The sequence below is a fragment of the Hemibagrus wyckioides genome, linkage group LG13, assembly GCF_019097595.1.
Source record: "Hemibagrus wyckioides isolate EC202008001 linkage group LG13, SWU_Hwy_1.0, whole genome shotgun sequence".
In the NCBI taxonomy this organism is placed as follows: domain Eukaryota; kingdom Metazoa; phylum Chordata; class Actinopteri; order Siluriformes; family Bagridae; genus Hemibagrus; species Hemibagrus wyckioides.
The window spans coordinates 10,951,736-10,977,663 of NC_080722.1; the positions used below are offsets into that span (position 1 = coordinate 10,951,736).

General features: G+C 35.6%; 1 protein-coding gene across 1 annotated transcript in view; it reads left to right on the forward strand.

Moving 5' to 3' along the window:
• The window catches only part of LOC131363251 (cadherin-12), a 101,308-nt gene that overhangs the window by 32,217 nt on the left and 43,163 nt on the right, over positions 1-25,928 (forward strand). Inside the window, exons 2-3 of the mRNA XM_058405595.1 lie at positions 3,283-3,749; positions 19,200-19,494. Of these exons, the coding sequence (XP_058261578.1) occupies positions 3,498-3,749; positions 19,200-19,494 (547 nt within the window). The 5' untranslated portion in view covers positions 3,283-3,497. The remainder of the gene's footprint in view (positions 1-3,282; positions 3,750-19,199; positions 19,495-25,928) is intronic.

Below are 25,928 nucleotides of genomic sequence, written 5' to 3' on the forward strand. Positions count from 1 at the left end.
GATTTGAACTTGTGACCTTCTGATCAGTAGTTAAAAAGGCTCGAACCCTGAATTTTACCTATTTTAAATACTTTGTACATTATAAAAAATGAATCCTTTAATCCATTTCTTTTTCCAGTTCTTTGGATTGCCTTTGGACAGTTTTACATACAGTACTATGGTAACAGAGATGTAGTATCATAGTCAAGGTTCACTGGGGTTCTATAGACAGACAAAGTTTTTAGGCTAAACTTTGCTTTATTCATGTGTTTACATTACTTTGCTATATTTTTAATCATCTTTTACATTGCTTGGTTGCATTGTAAAATAATGTAAATTTTTGGTTAATATTTTAATGCCAATTGTTTGCATAATAATAATAATTCTTATAGTTAGAATATTTCTTAAATTCGTACACTCACAATTCACACACTATTAATTTAGGTGTATTTTTTAATTATTTTCATTATTTAAGTGATATTTGTATCATGTTTACAGACTGAAATCCACCTCATGTTACTCTTTGAGTTCTCCCTGACCACTACCCATTAATTTCACTGTCATGGGACTTGGAACCCTTAATTGAGTGAACATCGGAACATGTGATTTACTCAGACAGCATGGTAAATGTAATAAGAGCTATATTTCACCAGCATTGGTGCACTGAGATGAGTTTGACTCCAGGTCATCTCCATCTATACTGAACCGACATGGCATCAACATTTCTGACAAACCCACCCCCTCCCTTAAAAGTCTTTCGATAGACATTGCAAATATGAGGTTTTATTTCCATTGCGTCCAGTTAATGGAATATAGCATTACAGTTTGACTTGTAGGTTACCTTTTTACATTCAGGTATAAGTGGTTATATGTGTTATTCACTGTGCTATGAATAAATAGAATCACTCTGAATTGCACTGAACCACAGAAGCGTTATGGTGTGTTATCTTAAGACATGCTATGTCAAAGAACAATTGTACTGGGAGAGAAACAATATTCTTGCCAATTTCTTTAAACTGCTCACTGAAATCTACTTATGTGTATAAATAAATACAGTCATCGTTTCATTGCTGTGTTGCTATTACTCGGTTATGGGAGCCAGCTTCCCTGTGCTTGTGGTAGTAAATAGATATTTTGTCATATCCTTTTAGAGTGTGTATAAGGAAATCCAGTATGTTCTCATATCGTTAATGGAACGATTTCTTGTTCATTGAAACCGCCTGCATAAATTAGGTTCCTAATCTTTGTTGCAATATAACGTTCTGTAAAAGGCTATTTGATATTGCTCGGCTGGAGCCTCCAGATATCCAAGGTCAAGTACACTTTTGGTGTCTACCTCTAAGCCTGAAGGGATTTTTATAGCTTGGCATGTTTTGGAGGACAGCTGCATTTGGGCCTCTGCAGGCCAGTTTCTTAAATGCCGGCATCTCCAGCTATTGTGGTCTAGCTGAGGCTGCTGGCAATGTCATCTCAATGCGTTTAAACACTGCCAAACCTAACACCATGCTGGAGCAGGTGGAGCTCAACACAGGTCACCTGATAAGCACATTGACCCAGACACGAAGTGCCAACGATCAATCATGCAGCCAGTGAAGCAAATGAGAGAAGTGTGGCGCACTGAGGCATAGCAAAGCAATATTGGGTTGGCATCTTGCCAGGGCTGGAGGTGTGAGAGGAGTAACTTTCACTGGTGGAATATAATAAAAAAGCACTAGAACTTGCTAATGAGATTTAGTGATGATGTACTTTGTTGATTTGCTACCTGTGTTCATTTGTATTTTTACAGAAATGAATCAAAATTCAATCAGATACTATAACCTCACTCTACACTTGGAAAATCAGGTGTATATGTAATTGTACACAACTGTAAATGTATAAAGATTCATGCTGTATATCCCTACAGTAATCTGATGGTTGGGATGGGTTAACCAGTTATTAGTAATAGTAACTGCAATTAAATGCTTAGGCATTTGAATGAACATATATGTTAGGATTTTTTTTTTTTACGAATTTTGAGGTAAATAATAAAATCAGGTTCCTAAATTAGATTAGTTTATTATTTTTACAGATATGTTGTGAAAACATATATGTTGTAAATCCTTATTTGTTATCTTTCCCTAACTATCCTTACAACAGAAGAAAGTCTTATAGCAAAACTTATTAAGGCGAAAATTTGTATAGTGAAACAAATTTTCCCATAAGAAATAATGTAAATGCAGATAAGCCAATATTATCATTACATAGCATATGTAAACTGTGTGGCTGCTTACAAAGAACTGACCCAAGCCAAGCATTCCATGTCAAGGGTACTCACAGGAAGTCGTGCCACCAAGCTTGGGTTAAAAATAGAACAGATGCCACCAATCTGTCAACAAAATATCACGTAGCATTTGAACGGATGCCAAAGGCAACGTTGGTATCGTGGGTTAACTCTTTCGAAACAGCTTTTGCTAACTGAAAAAAAAATCATAAAATTAGTAAGCTCACTTTGTTTGGCTTTCCACGGACGCAAACAAGTTTTGAACAGCTCGCGTAACTTAGCAGGCATTCAGTTCTTGCAAAATTTAAATTCTTAAGGTGAAACATTCGTAAGGTAGGGCATTCGTATTCCGAGGCTGCACTGTATTCTTTTGTGAAATATATTTTCTCCATCTCTTGGAGACACTCACTTCCCATAATTACATTTAATTTCCGTCAGACAAAACACAGTCTTAACTTTGTTTGTTTGTTCTTCTGTTATTTCACGCTAAAGAAATTTGCCATTTCAGATAAATTAATTTATGTAAGAGGAAAGTTAGTTACCATGTAATAATGTCTGATCCTTTTTAAAGCAACCTGGTGTATTTTGAATAGATAGTCGTATGGTGCATCTGTAGAATATATTTTACAACCAATGATGCTCAGGTGTTTTATAACTGGGTGAGAATCCTGACGCATCCATTCTTTAACCTGATATCTATGACAACCAGTGACTTAAAATGGAGCTGATTTAAATGAAGGTTCTATCTTCTGCCAAATGAACAGAGATTATTCCAGACCTGCTGCAGTCATGTTGTGGGTTCTCTTTATCACTAGTCAGAAATGCTGGAGATACTGTCAATCATGAATATGTAATCACAAATTCTCTATTCCTAGGTGATAGGAATATAGCCATTAAACTAGAATTCAATGCAAACACATTTATCTGTGGTGTACATTGGTTTAAAATAGTTGAAAATAAGCATTACCTCTTCCACTGACTTTCAGCCACATCAGCAGCATAACTTATTTTTTTATTTATTTATTTTTTTTTTTTTTTTACAGGTGATGATTTCATGACTGACTGACTCACCAGCACTAAGAAGAGGACTTGAGGAACACCAGGGTTTCACTTCATACCTGGTGCTGCCTTCACTTACTCCTCTCTTATTCCCATTCATACGCCTCATTGTTCAGCTATCCGCCTGTGCCCTGGCTCTCTCATTTTCATCTCCTACTCTTCTTTGGACTTTAAAAAAAGGACTGTTCCGGACTGCCCAATGCTGAAGAGCAACAGTCTGCTGCTGTTCCTGTGCTTCCTGTTTGAGAAGAGCTCTCCGGCTCCTCTCCACTCTGTGCACCCAGCTCAGAACCAGAGCCGTCTGGGACTTAGTTGGCTCCACAGATCCATGTCTACAGCAGGAAACAGAGGAGCAAATGGAAGCTTTCAGAGGGTTAAAAGGGGTTGGGTATGGAACCAGTTCTTTGTCCTGGAGGAGTACATGGGTTCTGACCCTCAGTATGTGGGCAAGGTAAGGAAAAATGCGATTCCTGAAATATCAAGTTGGCCAAGATTGTTCTGTAGTAGTAACCTGCATTCAAATGTAGTGTTGCACTTTACATTTCCTTTCCAATTTCTATCCAAAGGCTTTATACAGTTCAATAGTCACATCAAGCATGGAAGTGACTATTGAACTGAATAATACCTTTAGAGAGCAAAAGGAAAGAAAAAAATCACAGTGGGAGACTAGACTAGGGAGATAGAAAAGATATATCATAAGCGAGGTAGAATGACAACCAGGCTGTAGAGTACTAGAAGGTTAATAAAGAGTCAAAGAAATACTATCTTTTATTTTAACTCTAATAATTACACGAAAATGTCACTTCCAGTCTCTAAAGAGTGATTATTTTAATCATAGAAAACAGACATTGTGTGTGTGCATAGTAGTGCATGTATTCTATTGTTTTAATATTCTGGAAGCATAAAGACAAAAATCAATACACATGCTGGCTTCTTGCCGACACTTTCATATCGACCTTGCATTATCATAGGGATGTTCCCTTGGGCTTTCTGGTGAGTGAACTAAAATATGTCCTTATATATGTCCATTTATTTGAAGTCAGTGACTGCTGCTGACCCTACACAGAGTGTGGTCGTGCTTAAAGTTTTGACAGTAAAAAAAAGACAGATTTATCAACAATCTGTTGAGCTATACGCCATGTCAAGCCCCTCACCTCCATATATTCCTAAACCATTTAGATACAATGCCTTGCATAATTACTCACCAGGTTTCCTGTGCTTGTGCAAGTAAATAAACATTTTGTCATATCTCTTTAGATAGTATATAAGGGAATTTGGTGTGTTCTCAAATATTTAATGGGACGGCTGCATAAATTAGGTTCCTAATCTTTGCTGCAATATCATTTTCTATACAATGTCTCTTGAACCTTTCCACATTTTGTAGTGTTACAGCTTTGAACTGATACAAACTTAATTGGGGTTCTACTCTCTCTCCGTCTACTTTATTAGGAAGACCCCTACATATATAAGTTTATGCAGTTATTGAAACAGCCAATCATGTGGCAACTGCACAATGCAGAAAATCATGATACTGGTCAAGAGCTTCAGTTCGTGTTCACACCAAGCATCAGAATGGAGAAACAGTATGATCTCTGTGACTTTAACCGTGGTATGGTTGTTAATGCCAGATAGGCTAGAATGAGTATTTCAGAAACTTTTTTCTCCTGGGATTTTCACACAATCTCTGGAGTTTACACAGAATGGTGTGAAAAACAAACAAACAAACAAAAAATACCATGCAGGCTAAAACACTTGGCGATCAGTGGAGAATCAGCAGGCTGGTCTGAGCTGACAGGAATTCTATAGTAATTCAAATAAGCACTCTTTACAACTGTGGTGAGCAGAAAGGCATCTCAGAAATCACAACACATCAAACATTGAGGTAAATGAGCATCAAATACAGAAGACCACATCAGGGTCCACGCTGGTCAGAGAAGGGTGCAGATTCTGGCAGAAGAAGACTCAAAAAAGACCTGGTGATATTTTTTCTAATCTTCGGCTGTTCAGTGTGGTTGAGCCTCTGCCTTCTGAATCTTGTTCTTGGCTGAAAGTACTTATCACACGCCGCACTGCACCACTCACCCCCCTCACCTCAAGCACTGCTCAAGTGGTCTCACCATCTCACAGGGTACATGGAAAGCATCAAGACTCTTCTCTGTTCTTGTACCTAGATGATGAAATGAACTTCCCCTAGATGTCTGAACAGCTGAGTCACTGGCTGTCTTTAAACAACATCTAAAAACCTACCTCTTCCCGAAGTACTTAAATTAACACTTAAAAACTAGAAAAAGGTTTGCTATATAACATCCCAACAGAGCTTTAAGACTGACAGAATTCTTAGTCTGTGACCTAGTGAACCAGTATCGGAATGTATTTACTGATAGAGACTACATAGAACTTCTGTAAGTACCTCTGGATAAGGCTGGCTGCCAAATGCCATGAATGTAAATGTAAATGACAGGCATGGGTTCCAATGTGGTCTTCTGCTGTTGTAGCCTATCCACCTCAAGGTTAGATGTTTTGTGCATGCTAAGATGAGTTGTATGAGTTACTATGTCCTTCCTGGCAGCCTTGATCCAATTTGGCTATTTTCCGCTTATTATCAAGGTGTTTCCACCTGCAGAACTGTCACTCTTCCAATTTTTTTTTTTTTTACTCTTCTGTGTAAACTCTATAGACTACTGTGTGTGTGAAAATTTTCCTGCGGCCACATGCCAGTTGTCATGATGCTATTTGTTTCTGGATGTTTCTTATCAAACTTTGCTGTAAGAGTAGGTAAGTAAGAGTTGAAACTAAAACAAATGAGGGGAGAGTGGGTTAAAACGTAATACTCCAGTACTGTAGAAGTTTTCTGAACTACTTGGTCCATTTCAGTTTGTAATGCTACAAAATATGTAAATTTTTAGGGTGGATAAATACTTTCTTTTTCAAGGTACAGGGCACAGAATATGGCACAATGTACAATGTATGAACTATCTAACATTTTGTTTTGACAGACTTGTGGTCACTGCGGTCACTTTTAGAAAAGGAAGAAAAAAGGAAACATCTAAAGAGTCTTAAGTATACTGGAAGTGTCATTTGTAGTGATGTGGCTTTCGTAGGAATAATAGTTCCTCGGGCAGGTTTGCCCCTGTGCCACAGCAATCACTCTGAACACACGCCACTATTTGTAGCCAACTCTGTGACTGTGTGAAGGCAGTCGAAAGAGGATGGGAGAGACTGTTTTCTTTTTACTCCAAGTCACTTAATCCTAAACCTTGGCCAAGACTTTATGATAATGGACAGATTCTGGGCTGTATACACGAGGAAAAAGAAATGTAGCCTCTAAGCCCTGTGTAAGACAATCAGAAATCATAGGAAATGTCTGCCCATACTAATAAAACAAGCAAGAAGAGGATTTAGAACTTAAGAGTGTACATACGAGCATGAGAGTATGTGGTTACAATGGTAAGGTCTTTAGGAAATATGTGTGTATATTTCTTGAGTAAAGTACCTCTGTGGAATGGTGGAAGGGGTAAAGCATACTGAATATGTTTATGACTAATTCATCATAACTTAATAAGTGCAACGATAGCAGCTCTTGCCAGGAACATAAATGGAGAAAGCTGGCCATTATTCCCAATAATGACACTGCCATAGTGTAAATGATGTAGTTTCTCTTCTGCTTTTGTATGCATTAAAAGCCACAATCATTGACTTGACATAAGTGATAGCTTTGGCATTTAGTGTTTAACACTATAAAGAATTGCTTAGTGGCACTTTGCCTTTGACTGAATAGTTTGAACATGTATGTTTACATCATTTGTAAGCCATTTATTTAAAGTTTTTTCACATTACAGTATAATAGAATTCACCATTGTAGAAGCAAATGTGGTTAAATCCCAGGCTATAAATCGAAAATCTGAGACTTTACATAAATCATTCTCCTGTTAGTTCCTCTTAAACTTGCATTAGCGGACTGTAGATTTGTTTTTTTTGTTTTTTTCATAGCTCCTACACACATCTTCAAAGCTTTTTTTTTAGTTAAAAGATTGCAGGATCACATTTGTTTCTCTGCTAATCATTTGCTCTAAATTCATCCACACACACTTGTTCTGCTAGTTATTAATGTCTGATAATTCCACTTTGAGTGCTATGTCTATCTTGCGCTTGAGGCAATATTCAAGGCAAGATGGGCTGACAACAAATCACCAAATCTGTCACACCACCTAAGTTGATAATTGTGAGGAGACGTTTCTTTTTTTCCATGATTAATTATAAGCCTATAAAAATTCATTAAATGCTGCTGTATTCTGTTGTGTATTCATTTTGTGTCTCATCTCTAGAGTAATTATTACCCAATACTTAACATTTTGCTCTTATTGTTGCCTGGCACTGCTGGCATCAAGAAGGTCATCTGAAATATATTCATCAATCAATCAAAATAATGTTCTTTCCCCAGTATTTTCTACAGGACAAACTAACGTTTAATTAAACATTTTTAAGCCCCATGCCCCCGTGTTCAAGTATTCACACTGACAGCTTCAGGCAATGCTACACAACAAAGCTTAACTTTATGCAAATGAGAATCCAAGATCCAAGCAGTGTCGAAACCCTTATGGTTTTGGGTCTTTTTATATTTTCCTTTTTCTCCCAACGTAAAATGCTATCCTTGTTTAAAGGTTGCACACATTCATTTTCAGTCCCAGCAGTGATGCTCAACAAAGAAAGCAATGGACTGTCTGATGTACCTAAATAGAATAGCTCTGTGTTTACTGTGCAAATTGCCAGCAGCATTCATGAAAAGCAAAGTTTCAGTTTATTCAGTTTATCAACAGCACTTTATTGAGTTTATACAAAAGCATTTAAACTTTAGTGTTGAAGAATTGCATAGGATTTTTAGACAAATGCGTGGCATTGTCACATGTGCGGGGCTTTCAAGTTGTGTGGTAATGTCATATTGTAATGCAGCATTCTTCAAAATGTGCAAAAAAAATGCATTGTTAAACATTGTAAAAAAAAAAAAATAGCATGCATAGCAGTTGAGTAAAAAGTTTGATATGTTGATATATATCATATATTTGTGGCAGAAAGTTGATAGTTATCATATAAAATGTGCTGCAAATCAGTTGCATGTGGAGGTTTTTATTTATTTATTTATTGGTGCTGTGTTGTGACGGAGAAACCCTACTTTTAATCTTCTGTTTGTTCATTTTCCTTAATACTTACTTGAATCTGCTTGCTTATTTATTTATACACATCACATCCATTCTATTATACCCACAAGATATCTTAAAGTTCAGCATAAAGGTAAACCAACACACACATTTTTCTGCATCAACATCATATGTTACCAAACCCATTTAATAAGGAAAGAGTCAAGAGTGATATAGCAAAAGAGTGATATAGAGTCTCAGTAGTTTTGACAGAAGATAATAATGTTTATTATATGTTATACAATATGTTATCTATTATATTTTACGTATTCAGTATTCATGTTGACATTAATTTATTATTTTTAATAACCTTTTTAGACATTTCTACATTTTACACCTGTTTTTACGCTCTTACATCACTCTCTCTCTCTCTCTGGTCAAGGATGGGTGGTAATGACAGTTTGCATTTCTCGGTACCTTACACTGAGAAAGAAGATTTGCACTCTACCGAAGTATACTTTTTATCCATTAGTCCTTGTTCTTCACCTCTGAGCAAGGATGTGGAAAATGTGAATCTGGGCCTGTCATAGCCTGCCATATTAATATGCTGATGGTCCATATGATGTTCTATATATATTTTAATTTGTTCACAATTTCTCACTGTCAGGTCTACTAGGCTGAGACAGCATGCAAATAAACCCTGACAGCATAGACATGAAGGAGACAAAAAAGAGAAAAATGCAATCAACTGACACAAACACAGTGCAGTTCTCAAAAGAGTATGATAATTAAATCCTAACAAAAGGCTAATTATTGCTTAATATGTAAATATTACTTTTGCAATTATTACATAATTATTACTTTATTAATTATTATTTGCCAGTATGTTTGCCACTATTTACATGAGTTTATGCATGCTGACAGAAATTCAGGGAAAGTGTCTAGATGACATTGTGTTTATTAGTGCCATTAGATAGTTTGAATTAATAAATGCAAACTTTGCTAACATTTGTTTACTTCTCTTTGAGTGACTGAGCAAGCAGTGGGAAAAGTGCTCTCTTGGCATTTTTCCCTATCAGAGTGTCAAAGGAATAAACAAAGTAGAAAAAGGAGTATGTGCTTTGCATTTCTTCAGCCTTCTTTTAGCCTTGGGATATTATTATGCTCACACTTTGAACCATTGTGACATAAAGCAACCATTTTTGTCATGTCCATTTCCTTCAACATTTTGCTTGGTCTTTTAGTGTGACAACACCATGCCATTAAAACACTGTGTTCCAAATCTGAGCTACAAGCCATAAGCAAACTTTTTTTAAAAATAAATACATGCTGTCAGGATGAATAACTAAAGACTGCCAAGTACATTTTACCACAAGCTCATAATTCTCTATTCAAAATAACAGTTTAACCATGAAAGAACTTTAATTTTGTATAATCATCCTTGAAAAGAAATGGATCCACAACAAGAATGCCCTAATGCAGATGGTCCGTATTCAGAGTTTATGACTTTATGTTCAAAAATGACAACTGTATTAACGTGATGAAAGTTGTCCATATTTAGAGAACAACTTTCATGTGATTTAATCTAAAAATAAAAAATGTGGACTGAGAAGATCACTGTTTTCCTTTACTGTTAATTGCTGTGAGATGCAGCATAAAACTAAACAAATAGAAAGACTAGCGGAATGATATATAAATAAGAAGATGGCATGCATTCAAATAAACATCGGAGGCTAGAATATTATCAGTACATTGCTGCATGAATAGATCTAGATATAAATAACACATTAGTATAGTGTCATATGGCTTCCACTCTCACTATTCAGCAGCTTTTAAAATATAACTTGATCTAACACATTTTGTCCAATGAACTAGAAATACAGCAAACTTAACACATGCTGTATCACCTCAACTTAATAAAGTGTTCCTACCTTTTACTGACAAATTGTTAGGCTTTGAGAAAAGCATTGTCTCATCATAACACGCTGTCTTATTTCAGCTTCAAAGACACAGTATGATTAACGGCATTTTAATTCATTTATAATATTGTCTTATTGTTTTATGATTGTATTTACTTCTAATTTAATTTAACATTTGTCGCTGAGAAAACATTTAAACAAAGTCACGCTTGCCTTGCACCTCTGTTCAGTTCCTGCCTCTGCCTTGTGAGTTTGCAGGTTCTTCTCTGCTTCGAGGGTTTCTTCTGGGTACTCTGGTTTCCTTCTCTGATTTCCTCACCCAGTCCAAAGACGTGTTGTAGGCTGATTGGTATCTTTAAATTGTCCGCAGTGTGTGAATGTGTGTGAAATTTTGTCCTGCAATGGGTTGGCACCCAACCCAAGATGTGCCCCGGGTCCCATGGTATAGGTTTAAGGTTCCCCTTGATTCTGTTTAGAATAAGAGATAAAGTAAATTGGATGGATGGATGGATGGATAGACGGATGGACGGACGGATGGATGGATGGACAAATATATGGATCGAGTAGCTAAATAAGGTAGTCCCGTATGCTGATGTACTGTATATACATAAAAGTCACAGAAATAACTATATAAGTTGTCATCCATATCCTAGCTAAGTTTAAATGTTCAGAATGGGATATATTTACTCAAAAACATATTTACTCTAGCCTTTCTTACAGTTTCTGTCGATAATAATCAGCACCCAACACTTGACAATGATGCTTAGTATGTCATATGAAAATGTGGGACCAATTTTATTCTGGCAACTAGGCAAGTAAGAAAGAAGAAGAAGAGATAGAGGGAATGAGAGAGAGAAACATCTTCCTGAAATGATATATGGATATCTTACATGAAAACTAGTTCAATTTTCGCCATGTGGTATTTGTGTATCTAGAAGACATGGATAAGCATTTTCTCCTGTAAATTGTTTTCAAAAAGCAATCATGTTTTCATACATTCATACATTTTCATTTTAAAGGCAAATGATTTGCACTGCCAAAAAAAATTAAGTAACAAGCAAAGCAATAGTTGCATAGTAATATAGTATAATTATAATTATAATTACACTATAATTGTAGTAATATAGCTAGAGTTATATAGCAATAGTTTTATATTTGCGTTACAATTTTGTTCTACTGTAGTATAACATACCTGTCGCAAAAATTCTATGAATTAACTTGCTCTCCATACCACTTTACTATATTGATGGTAAATGACATGAATATTTTATGAATCTTCTTTTATCTTGAATTTAGAAGGAACATTTTTGTATAGTTCAGTCAGCAAAATATGGTCACATACAATGTCAAGGCAATAAGACAAAGTCAGGTCAATTTTGTCTGAGTTTAGATGGAAAAAAAAATATATATATTTATGCAGGGTTGTATTTACGACAAATAAAATGACATAGAGGTGCACCTTAAAGTCATACTGAATATGGACACTTCATGAATTTTAATATAAGCATTCACAAATACCTTATAAAGTGCTTATGTATGATTTACACATTTACACAGTCCTACACATACAAAATATATAGTATATACTGATATTAAACCAAATAATTTATGACATGTAATATATATATATATATATATATATATATATATATATATATATATATATATATATATTACATGTCATAAATTATTTGGTTATAAATTATTATTTGGTTATAAGTTATAAATTATTCCTCCTATATATATATATATATATATATACAGTACAGCAGACATTATGTCTGTCTTTCTATTGATGTTTATCACAATGTGGTCTCTCCATCTTAGTTTTATGACTAAAAAGCATCTCATATCAGAAAGGTCACTTATTTGAATACAAGTCAATAAGGCACTTTTGTTGGAAAGGCCACTCCTTTCTCCCAATACAGCATGTTTACTTGAGCACAACCAGCACGACCAATCGTGCATAACGTTTTTATTTTTTTTTTAAATTCCTATTCCTATTTTTCCACCCATCTTTTCTTCCATGCTTATTGCTAAAGGCTCTGTAATTTACACGTCCAGAGAACTATCATTAATATCCTGTGTCTTTTTCGCACTACTCAGTTCAATCATGCAAGATTACACTTGTAATAAAAATTGAACATTTAATTCAAGGTTCTGTAATGTTTTATAAGCAAGCTTGTATATTTACATCCAAGCAGCTTCAATTTGTCAGTAAACGTTGGTAAATGCATTGATTAACTTATTTATAAACAAATATTAGATGTGTCAGGGATTCTCAATTACAGTCCTGAGGATTGTACAAACATTGCATGCTCTTATTCCCCACACATCTGATCCAACTCTCAAAGGGCTCCTCAGCTCATTATTGAAAGATAAATGTTGGAACAGAGAACGCTTGAAACTGTGCAAAATTTCCTAGGTCTGGAGCTGAAATCTGTTGGTGCAACCTATTTAAAAGTAAAGTTAGTATTATAGTATTTAGATTGTTAAATGACCAAAAATATATAGATGTATTTTAAACAAGATACAATATATGGACAATTGATGTTTGATGACACCTGACCATTGTACAAATATTTGCTTGATGGAACATTCAATTTCAGATTTAGTCCTTGCTTTCCTGCTGCCTCCACTCTTCTAGCAAGGCTTCCCACTAGAATTTGGAGCATGGATATAGGGAGTTGCCCATTCCACCACAACAGTGATCATATAGTCACCTGATAGTAAATTGACTTGGAATGAACCCGGAAATAAGCTTGTATTTGTGCATTTGAATGGTTCCATCATCCTGAATCAATGGTTTTTTGAATGGGTTTTTGGTTAAATACATGAAATAATGTCTGTGGTCAACACAACCTCAATATATTTTCACATTTTATTCTAGAATAAAATACACACCAACCAGAAAGTTGGAGCCAGATTCATCCAGAAAAAGAGCACAGTAGATCTTTATCTTTAGTAGATCTTATTTTCTGCAGTAATCCAAAAGCCAGTGGAAATATCCTATTGGCTTCTTGTTGAGTGAGCCAGGGTGATGCTAACTTTCAGGTTGGCCTACAAAAATATGTCTTCCCTACTGCACAATATACGTTTTTTTAGGAATGTACTATATTACATAATTACATAAAATACCAGTAGGCATTTAATTAACATGATGAACTTCCTACTAATTATTAATTTTTCTTAATCGTTAATTACTGAGCTGTATATTAATTGTTTCTAATTTGTTACCAACGCTTAAAATGTTGAATCTTAAAACAGATTTATTCTGTTGCCTTGTTTGAAATGTATTTAGTGTATATATTTCATACCAGAGAAAGTGTAATGTCTAGGTGTGATTTAAAGCATTATGCAAAGGCAAATGCATGACACACTCCATAACCACATGACCTACAAGCTAAACCAAGCCATTAACTTGCGTAATACAATCACAACTTCTATTCCACGCTAATTGGGCTCAAATGACCAGAGAGAGAAATCTCTCAACTGACCTACACGATAATCAAGGTTACTGTTCCCATAGAGCTCGCAAAGCGCATCACAATTATCCACTCGCTGTTGCTCATGAAGCATGTCTAAAGCATTAGGTGAGATTGTGACTGTCATGGCCAAGTGTATGTTTTATCCTGCTGAGCTTTGAGCTGTTGTCTGTTTTTTTTTTTATTACTACTCTTTGCCATGTGCAATGACCCTTTAGATATGGATAGCAATATGAAGCCTGACCTAACGCTGTAACTGCAAGCACCTTTGCTGTTAAAGCCAGCTTTATACTCGCACAAACAAGTCAATGAGTCAACACTAATAGATTTGAATTTATTTAATAGGGTGAGGTTTGGCATAAGGTTCTCCTTACTGAACACTGATAAAATATAATATGCTCATAAAATATTACAGTTGCATCATTAAGGCCAAATCAGCCAACAGTAAAGTTTTATTCTTACAATTTGAATGTACAACTGCCATACAAGCCATAAACTTACCGTCATATTTAAAGTCAAGGAATAGATAAGGAGACAGACATTGGTATTTTCACTCATCTGCTGTATTTAGACGTGATGCCAAACTAATTTTGGGGCTGCAGATGTGGAGTCATTTGTAAGGATTTACCCTGCCTCCAATTATGCATGTGACTTGCCAATAATCCAGTGAGCCATTATAATACGTTTAGGGAGCTGAAGACATTTACAATGGTAATGTATGTTGATGGCGGAGCATGAAGCACAACTGAAAAGATAATCTTAAAAACGAAAGGATAACGATGCCATTTATCTGCAATGCCAATATAATATTTTTCTCCCCACGTTTTGGATTGACCTACTGTAATAATGGGATTTCTGCTTGAATCGCTCTTCAGGCATATTACAGAACTGCTAATGCTTCAATCAGTATCACTTATCAGCCTTCTCCAACAATCTGACACAAGAATTTAGAGCAAGGTGAATAGTACTATATGGCTAACAGTGGTTTTTTATCTCTTTTTCCATCTAGTTTTTCTCCCTCTATGTTATCAATTCTACCTGTGATCCTTAGATTAGACAAAGTAGCTATATACATCCTGTGATATTAAATATAAACATTCAGCTAGTTAATTGCTAGCATTTTGCATGTTGGCAGAGAGACATCGATATTCTTGATACAGCACATCAGGGAATTAATTAGACTGGTATCTAGCTGGATCTGTCAAATTAATGGATTGACAACATGAATCGATAAATATGACATTAAGACCTAAGACTTTATATATCGAAATGTTTTATAGCACATCCAAAGAGAAATGTCATCATGTACCTAGGCATATATGTAAAGACCGGAAATATCAGCACAGTGTCGACTGAAATACACCGGCAAGATTTATATATACTCCCACTACACCAGTTAAACATTTTGTCCTGCTGTTATTTTATTGGCATGCCCTTCTCATCTGTGCCATTCTTCATTTTTGAATGTTATTTTAGCTGGATCCTATTCACCGCTGCAGGAAAACCTATTTCATGTTTCTTGTGGGACATGGTGCATAGAAAATCAATGTGCAGCAATTCATGAAAAATGTTATGAAAAATGGGCCTCAATTATCAATCTTTTATTAAAGTTGTGTGTTAAAGTTTTTGCAGGCTAAATTGAACTAAAAATTCCAACACGGTTTTTGTAACGTTGCTTTAGTTTTTGCTCAAGTGTGTATTTTGTCAGTCATCCATAAGTACCCAAGCGTGTTCACATGACAGCAGATTTACATTTAATGATGCCCAAAGATGCAAAAAAAAAACAAAAAACAAAGCTGAATATGAAAAAATGATGACTACATGGTGAAAGAACATGAAGAACAACATGTGCTAAACATTCAAGTAATGCAGCTCAGCGATTACAGCGTGACAAATAGTATCACAGACACTAACACAAACACTTACTCTTCCTCTTACAGGCTGCCATTTATTTTGTCTTAATTGACCGACTAGTCTTACATGTCTTAATTTATAGATTAATTCCAAATTGCTTCTCCAACACACTGACAAGTACACTGACACTGACTATGTGGCTAATGGTGGGTTTCATCTCTTTCCATCTATTTTTCTCTCTCCTTGTTATTTGTGCTCCCAGTGATCCTTAGACAAGACAAAGCAGCTATATTCAGAATTTTAAAGTCATTAATATGGAATTTCCACTAAATTCATTCATGCATTTGAAATAAATATGCAATGTAAACTTGTCAGTATAATCCATATCATAAATGCCAGTGGAGAAATATACAATTTATAGCCTATCAGTCAAGGTTCACATCACTGAGTCTTCTTCTTCTTCTTCTTCTTCTTTTTTTTATGAATGTACGTAAACTCAGGATATCTGGAAGGATACAAACGTTTTTTTTTGTACTAACTGCATTTTCATCAATTCCACATATTTCGTGTAAATGCCTCTGCGAATGATTTACAGTCTAATCTGTTAATATCTAGCTTGATAAACAAGGCTTAACAAGGCTTAAGTGTTTACAAAACCTGAGGTGTTTATTGTAAATACTATACATAGAATACATATAAACAAAGATAATTTTCCTGAAAAGTTATTGATGTTTGTTTGAGATTACTAGAAAATCACATCTTTGTATCGGAAACCTGTCCCAAATGCACCACCAACTATTCAATATATTTCCTACTTACACCACATCTTATCCTAGATAAAAAGGTTATGCAGCATGTGCTAATATTAACTACCTACACATAACTAAGCTGGTTTGGAGACCGTGTAATTTTGTCTCAACCAGGATTTTGTCAGCAGTGTAACTGGACCTAACATGTAAAGAAATTTGTAGAAACTGGCATAGAAATCTGGCTTCAAAATCGACTCTTTGAAACCCTAAAATTTTCTTAGTAGTACCTTTGTAGGAGGTTGTTATAGCTAAGAATGTTATTTTAATAAGGCAAAACTTCTGTTTCTTGCCAAATGGCTTGAAGTATGGTCCTAAAATAGAAATAGTCCAAGTGTAACATTTTTAATATATAATAATCACAAATATATCATTATATTAAAAGGAGAATTGTTGAGAATCAGAGTGACACTGTGTTTGGGCATCATAGGTGGCTCTGTAATAAATTATATGCTTTTGATATAATTATAATCCAGGTATTATAAACATAAAATCCAGGCATCTACAAATTAATGTTCTCAATGCTCTCAACTGCTTCCTTTGTGATCGGTAGTCCCATGATTTTTTTCCCCCTTTCATCCTGAAGATTTAATAGTGCATGCCTACTCTCATGCGTTACAGCAATCTAACAATCTATCGTTAAAGCAATCTGGTCCCTTTAAAGACATACATAGAGAAAACCTAGTATTGATTCGACCAAAATGGAGACTGCTGTCACCTGGCTCATTAAAGAAAAGTAATTTGAATCTTAATCTGTTCCCCAGATCTCAAGGCAACATATTTGTCAACATAGAGTGACTGTTTAAGCTTTCTCAAAGTTCTCAATTTCAGCCTCTTGCATTCCATGTACTGAACTGTTTCACACTTTCACATGCCCATATGCTCATAATGGGACTTATTATTTCTGCATCTCATTACGTACCTCCAGCATCGCAATGCAGCAGAGTTGACTACTAATTGTTGCCGTTAAAAGAAGGGCAAAGGATTCGATGGGCGAATTCCAGCACCTGTCTGCTACCCCACAATGCACCCAGGCAAACAGACGCTGTCTAAAGGGATAGGAGTTTGATCCAATGCAAATTAAACAACAACAATTTCCTACTCAGTCGAGCTGTAAATGTGAGTGCTTATTATCTCAGAATGTGAATAACAAATTGCGTGTGTTTTTTTTTTTTTTTTTGCAAAAGACACACACACACACACACACACACAGACACACAGAGTTTACCTCTCACCATTGACCCTTAATTGTTCCTTACTGCTCTCCTGCTTTCTCTCTCCCTGCCTCCCCTTTTCCAGTCCGTGTGTTTCAACAGCTCTCTCCTACTAGAATTTGCATGATAATAACTCGATTATTTCCTGCTTCTAGTACTTTACGCCTGCTGGATATCCTCACACTACCTTCCGTTGTGTTGATGTCTGTGCACAAACCGAAAAGGACGTCTTACTGATGAGAGAACTCCGAACATTTGGCTGAAATGCTCCTAATGCATTCACTTCAGGATTTTTTTTTCTTCAGTTCATTGCAATGAAATATTTGGAAGTAGGGGGAAAAAGGTTGTGAATATGAGCCTGCGACTACTGACTTACTTATCCTTTGCACTCCATAGGACTCAGCAGATGAGGAAGCATATTAAATAGAGTACTCTAGTGCAATTCCCCCATTAATGAATCTCTTTATACCATCGATTACTATTGTTAGCCTAATGGAATTTTTAATTAGGATCACTCGACTTTTCCGCTACAAGTTAATGAGGGAAAAGTGCCACTTTTCTCTTTGAAACACCTCGTTTCTTTAAACATCTGCAATTGTTCTAATCCAAAGTGGAGACAATTGGAGGATTATTGCTTGTGTATTACCATTTAATAGTTGACTATTTAAATAAAATGCTCATAATATCAATACGAGTAGAATTAAAACCAGAACCTCACTAAGGTAAATGTACATACAATCAGCTAGAAATGAATTTCCATTACGCCAACAAATGATTAATATCACAGTATATTATTGTATTTCAGCAATAAATCAACAGCAACATTTCTTGTGGATATGTTTGGATGTGTGCTTCGTAAGTACTTACTCTGTAAGAATTACTGACATAACTCTGAATGTGTGTAAATCGGATCCATGTGGTATCAGTGGAGGTGGAGGTGATATGATGAGTGAGTAACTCTGAGTGAACATTTATCCCTTTGGCTTAAAAACGTCTTCTGAAGAACAAAAGGAAAAGAAATTTCAAGTGCAGACAGAATGAGGTCAAGTTAACTTACCATCCAGCTAACGGAATGAGTCTCATCATCAAAGTCAAAAACTAAATGAAAAGTAAAAAAAAAAAATATATATATATATATATATATATATATATATATATATATATATATATATATATATATATATATTTTTTTTTTTTTTTTTTTCATTTAACTTCTGTCTGTAATATGCCAACTGAGCTATGTGCGAAATTGGTTGAAAGATCACATTTTGGGAATAAATGTAAAATTTATATATTAAGCATGTCATGTGTCATGTTTTTTTTATTAATTGACTCATAGTCAATATAGTTGAGTTTCTGATAGAAGATTGATATAGACACATTTGCCTATTTAGAAAATGTCCTACGATGCACACAAAGGATTGACACGTCTGCTGTGACTATAATGATCACTATCCTCAGTAGCTTTTTCTATATTTCTGCTCTCAGCTCCACACAGATCTGGACAAAGGAGACAGTGAGGTGAAATACACTCTCTCAGGAGAGGGGGCCGGCACCATCTTCACTATTGATCAGACCACTGGAGACATCCATGCCTTACGCAGCCTGGACAGGGAAGAAAAGCCTTATTACACACTTCGAGCACAAGCTGTGGACATCAACACCAACCGGCCTCTGGAGCCTGAGTCTGAGTTCATCATCAAGGTTCAAGATATCAATGACAATGAGCCAAAGTTTCTGGAGGGCCCTTATACAGCTAGCGTCCCTGAGATGTCGCCTGTGGGTAAGGACATTCTAATACTAGTTTGACTTTGCAAATAAGTTCATTAAGAAAGTTTCAGGAGAAAATGTGATTATATTGGATTATTGGAGGGCTGCATGGAAAATCTTCTGTTACTGTATATAACATACACTATATTGCCAAAAGTATTCGCTCACCCATCCAAATAATCAGAATCAGGTGTTCCAATCACTTCCATGGCCACAGGTGTATAAAATCAAGCACCTAGGCATGCAGACTGTTTTTACAAACATTTGTGAAAGAATGGGTCACTCTCAGGAGCTCAGTGAATTCCAGCGTGGAACTGTGATAGGATGCCACCTGTGCAACAAATCCAGTCGTGAAATTTCCTCACTCCTAAATATTCCACAGTCAACTGTCAGCTGTATTATAAGAACGCATTATAATTATATATATATATATATTATATATTATAATGACTGCATTGTGCCAAGTGTAAAGTTTGGTGGAGGGGGGATTATGGTGTGGGGTTGTTTTTCAGGAGCTGGGCTTGGCCCCTTAGTTCCAGCGAAAGGAACTCTGAATGCTTCAGCATACCAAGACATTTTGGACAATTCCATCCTCCCAACTTTGTGGGAACAGTTTGGAGCTGGCCCCTTCCTCTTCCAACATGACTGTGCACCAGTGCACAAAGCAAGGTCCATAAAGACATGGATGACAGAGTCTGGTGTGGATGAACTTGACTGGCCTGCACAGAGTCCTGACCTCAACCCGATAGAACACCTTTGGGATGAATTAGAGCGGAGACTGAGAGCCAGACCTTCTCGTCCAACATCAGTGTGTGACCTCACAAATGCGTTTCTGGAAGAATGGTCAAAAATTCCAATAAACACACTCCTAAACCTTGTGGACAGCCTTCCCAGAAGAGTTGAAGCTGTTATAGCTGCAAAGGGTGGACCGACATCATATTGAACCCTATGGATTAGGAATGGGATGTCACTTAAGTTCATATGCGAGTCAAGGCAGGTGAGCGAATACTTTTGGCAATATAGTGTACATAGAGGTAACATACAGAACAGGCAAGAAGGCTGGGATAGAAAATTCTAGCATATTCTTTGATTTTCACTGCATAATCAAGTAGGCAGTTTGTCATAAAACACAGCTTATATTATGTGAAGTATTATACCCATTTAAACATAATCAAGGTAACACTGCTGCTTCTGAAAAAGTAGCCTATTTTTTAAATCCCGAATGAAGGGGTAGTACTCTGTTTTTCTCATATTAATGTATTAGCTTGGGAAAAGCAACAGTGGCTTCAGTCAGTAGAAAGCAGGAGTTGTAAGATTCCCCCAAATCTTAAAGTCTTGTGTATGGGAGCACTTTGGTTTCCCAGTAAGCCACAAAGAGTGGTGGATCGAAAGCTACAGTGAGTGGTGGACCAAAACATTGCAATGTGACTAATCCACAAAGTAAGCGTACCATACACTAGTGCAAAAACCAGGAAAACATCCACACATCTGTGCAGAAGTCACCCTTTTGTTTCAGTCAGTAGAGCAAATCACACACACACAAACACACACACGTCTCTTTGCTGCATTTAAACAGCGTTTTTTTCAGCTGATTCAATCTGAGTTAAAGGAATCACCACAGCGATTAGAAAGTTATTGCAAAGGTGAGACTCTACTTGGAAGTGGAGAAGGATTCAAAAACATGTGTCAGGCTCTATAGATCTACCTGATTTGAAAAGTGCAACTAGCTAACAGCAGAATGAGAAATCCAAATCTCTTCAGATAGCCCCTACCCACCTTGAGAGTCACACTGGTGAAAGCTTGGCTCAAGTGTTAATGTCTTTAAAGCCCTGATTAATTTTGTTATATTCGAGTGCACAGATTTTGTTTTGTTTTACGTTACTAAGAGCCTGAATGGATCGTTCACAATGGGTCATTATTATGTTTCAAATGTTCTGTGGAATATTTTAATCAATTGAAAATGGAAACCTTAAGCCCCATTCAGATGTGATTACTCTCCCTGGGGTAACTTCCTATTTTACAGGTACTAGTCGATGATTTTATTTCCATCCGGGTCTCTCTCTGAGAAAGTTACAACTTGATTTACCTAATTTTTGCAATTCACTGTTGGAATGCACTTTGTCTATACAGATGTTGGCTCACATTGAAAAAATAAAAGATTTGCTGCTACGTCAAGTATTTAGTCTGGCGATCTAGTTACAAATGAAATAAGAGTAGACTAAAATGCCAAAGTTGCTTAGACAAGATAAAGTCAATTGCTTTGTAGAACAGACAGTGCTGATTGTCAGCCTCCATCTTCTTGTTGTGTTTCAAGCATTCACAGTACTTCTCTTCAAGTAGTCAATACACTTGATCCAGTCAAACATAGTGCAGATGGAGGGACACAACACACAAAGTCTTGTCCAAACTGACTCAAATACTTTGTGATTATAAAGTGGGACTGCTGAAACCTAAATTGCTGGTAATATACTATCAAGTTTATATTTCATTTTTATATTTTAAGTTTTATTGTTTATATCGATACACCTCTACAAGATATGTTACAGAAATAAAAATCCAATTTGGTCAAAGTCTTAATTTTACCACTGTTTTGGCTGTTTGCCAGAATTTGGTTGCATTTTCATGCAACAGGTTTTACAGGCCGTTTCACATTTTATCCATGCAAGGCCCTACTCATGAAATACTGTATGTGTTTCTCACCCCTGAGTCTTATTAAACTTGTTTATCCAGGTGTCTTTTCTAAAGTGCTCTTGAGAAGGCTCTGTAGTATTTATGGCTGGTTTAAGCATCTGAAAAGCTCTACTGCAAATCAAAGCATTGACCCACTTTTTTAAGTTGGTTACTTTTAAGTCACATAGACATGCATATGCTTTTTGCTTTCACAGATGGGCATGGGCACGGCAGAGGTCTGTGATTAAATGTATTTGTAAATGCCTAACACCCTTCAATGTTTTGTACAATTGCGGACAATTTTCCACTTCTGTATGTGTGTTACTCATCATAATTCAGACCTTGTCCTACATACTGGAGCCAATTCAACATAGACTTGTCACCTTGAATATGATGTTTAATGTGAATTTATACAATCCCCGCACTTGTAGTAATCTTTCGATTCAGATATGGTTTTTCACTAAAGCCTACAGGGATTTGAAATTGCTATTTGACCATGTGTCTGTAATTACACATTTCAACAAATATCAGAAATAATGCAAGCAAGTATGCCAAAATGAATTACGCAGCCAGTAGTTACTGATGTATTATCTTAAACCAGTCACTTCAAACCTTTTTAAACACATTTTAAAGCATAAAACCCAAAGGTTGTAAACCAGCAGTGGTTGTTTTTCAGTCCTCTCGCTTTTATTCTGTGCTTTGATTTAGGGTATGCAGTCCTTTGCACCTAGCTTGTGAATCAGGCATTTATAGAGTGTAATTAAGTTTAGAATCATTCTGCTTGACTTGTGCTTGGTTAAAGGGAGTGACAGCATGGTGCATTATCACTCTTAAAGGCAGGTCCTGGTTTTACTGGCAAACAGCCATCTTTACTCTAACTTTAATTAAAGTTAGCAGGTAGCCTGTCATTTGAGAGTTATGGATATGAGAGTGTGAGGAAACAAATAAAGAAGTAAATAAATAAGAAATTACTGTTAAGTACCCTTAGGATATGTGAATATTGTTAGTGTAATAGGCTTTTCATTTCGTGACCTTATTATTATATTATAATGTTCTATCAGGGTCAAGAATGAACCAGAGTACCTCACAGTATTAAGGTCACATTTTATTGAACCAATTTGTAAAGCCATAGAGTTCATAATGATTTATTTATTAATAATTTAATTATTATTTATTATAATTTATTATTTATTCTTCCTTTTTTTGTGAAAACTGGTCATTTATGGCCCAAATGCATAAATAAATAAATAAATAAATAAATAAATAAATAAATAAAATGCATTTTATGTTAAAAAGGAGCAGGATGTTTTTATACTGCCAATTCCAGAAAGAATAAAAGATAAATAACAACAGCTCAAGTACATCCACATGTCACTGTTTCAGCATAATACCCAGTGTGCCCCACATTGATCTGAGCCACTCTTCATGCTTTCCCCATTGAGGATGAGAGATCAAGGTAATTCACTCGGAGATTGTCTTTCTCTTGATCTGAAATGTAACAAAAAATTAAATGAAACCTCTTTCAATAGAAAGAGAAATTCAAGCATCATCTAGTCAAACAAAACCCAGTGTGAGTTTGTACACATCATTATTCTTGGCCTAGCTGGACAAGACTGCATATAGCAGTTTAAAGCAACTTCTATATCAGATGCATAGTTTTGGCAATTTTATAGATGAATGAAGGATTTCAAATGCATTTGGTCACTGGGGGTTTGCTGACTCATGAAGCATGTGATGCTTTTTAATAAGAGCCATGTTACACTAAGCAGTGACTTTATTTTTTTATTTTTTCTGATGTAACTCAGTCAACAGATTTTCTTTGAGACAAATATAGGCCACATATCTGGCCTACAAATCTGGCCCACATCTGAACAGTCAGAAGACCATCATAATACAGCCAACCATATGGCAACCAACATCTTATATGGATCATAGTTGTATAGCCACAGCAACTCAACAACACAGCCACATCTCTGTCAGAGGACAGACATAGTTAAAAGCTGATATAGCCAAATTCAGGCCTTACACAACTTGTTTACATGGTGTTTCTAGCCCTTGTGTGGCTCACATACATAGCTGACACACCACAAGCCAGTGGGTGTATTAATGCCCAAATGTGTTGTTTCGTGGTATCTAATTTGTTAAATAATAAGTTAAGAGATCTGTAACATCCAACCTGGAGCGTCTCACTCTTTTTTTATTGTCACACTCCCTTTTGATCAGTTTGTGCACCATCCTTGTCCTGAGATGTGTTTATGAGTTATGATTTTTTTTTTGTATATGACCTGTTTTCGCCTCACCATGTTTTGACTCATGACTCACGCTTTAACATTTTAAGAAAAATCTGTTTTATTCTGTTGAAAAATATCTGGATTTATTTGCTGCCTTGTCTGCCTGTTCCTGGTGTTGACCCTGGACATTTTTCACAACATTTGGTGCACTAAGTATTGCATATAGGGCCACATAGTTATGGATAGTAGAGAAAGATTGGGGCATAAACTAATCAGGCAAACAAACAAATGTTAATTTATTTCACAAAGTACTATTTGAATACTTGGCAGTGCCACATAAACTGCTTGCAAAACATATTTACCAAACTGAAAATAATGGCATGACATGCTTTTCATTTTCCTCCTCTTCCTTCACCACTTCCCGTTTTCTTCTAATGTCCATGGCCTCATGGTTTTCAGGTTTTGTGTTTTTTTTTTTTTTTTGCTTAATGTTAATCCTGAAATTATCAACAGTCAGCTGCTTCTTACAAAATAGTAATTATTATCAGTAGTATAACAATAATGGCATTCTATATAATGTCACATTACACATTATCCAATTATTTCTGATTAAATACTCTCTAAGGACTCTCAAAGAACAACAATCTCTAAGAAAATGACACTTTACGAATGTGACTGATTTTGCATCAAAATAAATAAATAAAATGTTAGGAGTTTGAATTCCTGTTTCAAAAATTTGGGCGCAAAAAGTATTAAATAAACTAAAAATTACAGTAGTTAAGATATTTGACAATTAGACAGAAATATCCAGGTATTCAACAACTGAGTACTAGCAAACATCATGCACTACATTACTGTGTTCAGTGGTAATTAACACTAGCATGAGTAACCTTATAAGATTTCTGACAATATATACACTACAATAAAATATTCATTTATTTGAGCCTCTTAAGCTACCATGTGGCAATTTGGCTAAAGAGTAGTAATAATCAGAAATAAAATCAGTGATTAGACAACTGAGAACTTTTGAAAAACTTTGATAATCAGTCCATATGGAAATGCTTACTATGGTATAGTCTGACATGCCACATGTGGCCCCAATCCCTGTGTTCATATCTGGGCCATATACCTTAATGTCAGAGGTGATCCAGAAGAGAAATTTATTATGAATGTCAAAGGATTTTGACCAAATGGACCATATTACATTTCCATGTGGCCCAGATGTGTATACTGTCTGTGGAGAAAATTACAAAAATGTGATATATAATCTGCCTAAAGTAATACGTATTAAATTCTATTAAAATCAGATTAAATAATCAATATTTAAATAAAAAAAAATAACAGAACTGAATTGATATTTAATCTACTGTAAGGGCATGTAATTATCATTCCTGTATGATCTATATGCTTGGGATTTATACATTAAGAATCAGTATTTCTTTGGGATAAAGGGAAAGAAGGAGAATTACTGTGGCCAGAATAATACTAGGATGGGTTAGCAGTTGTAAGAAATTGCTGTTAAATATGAATTATGGTCTCTTTTGAG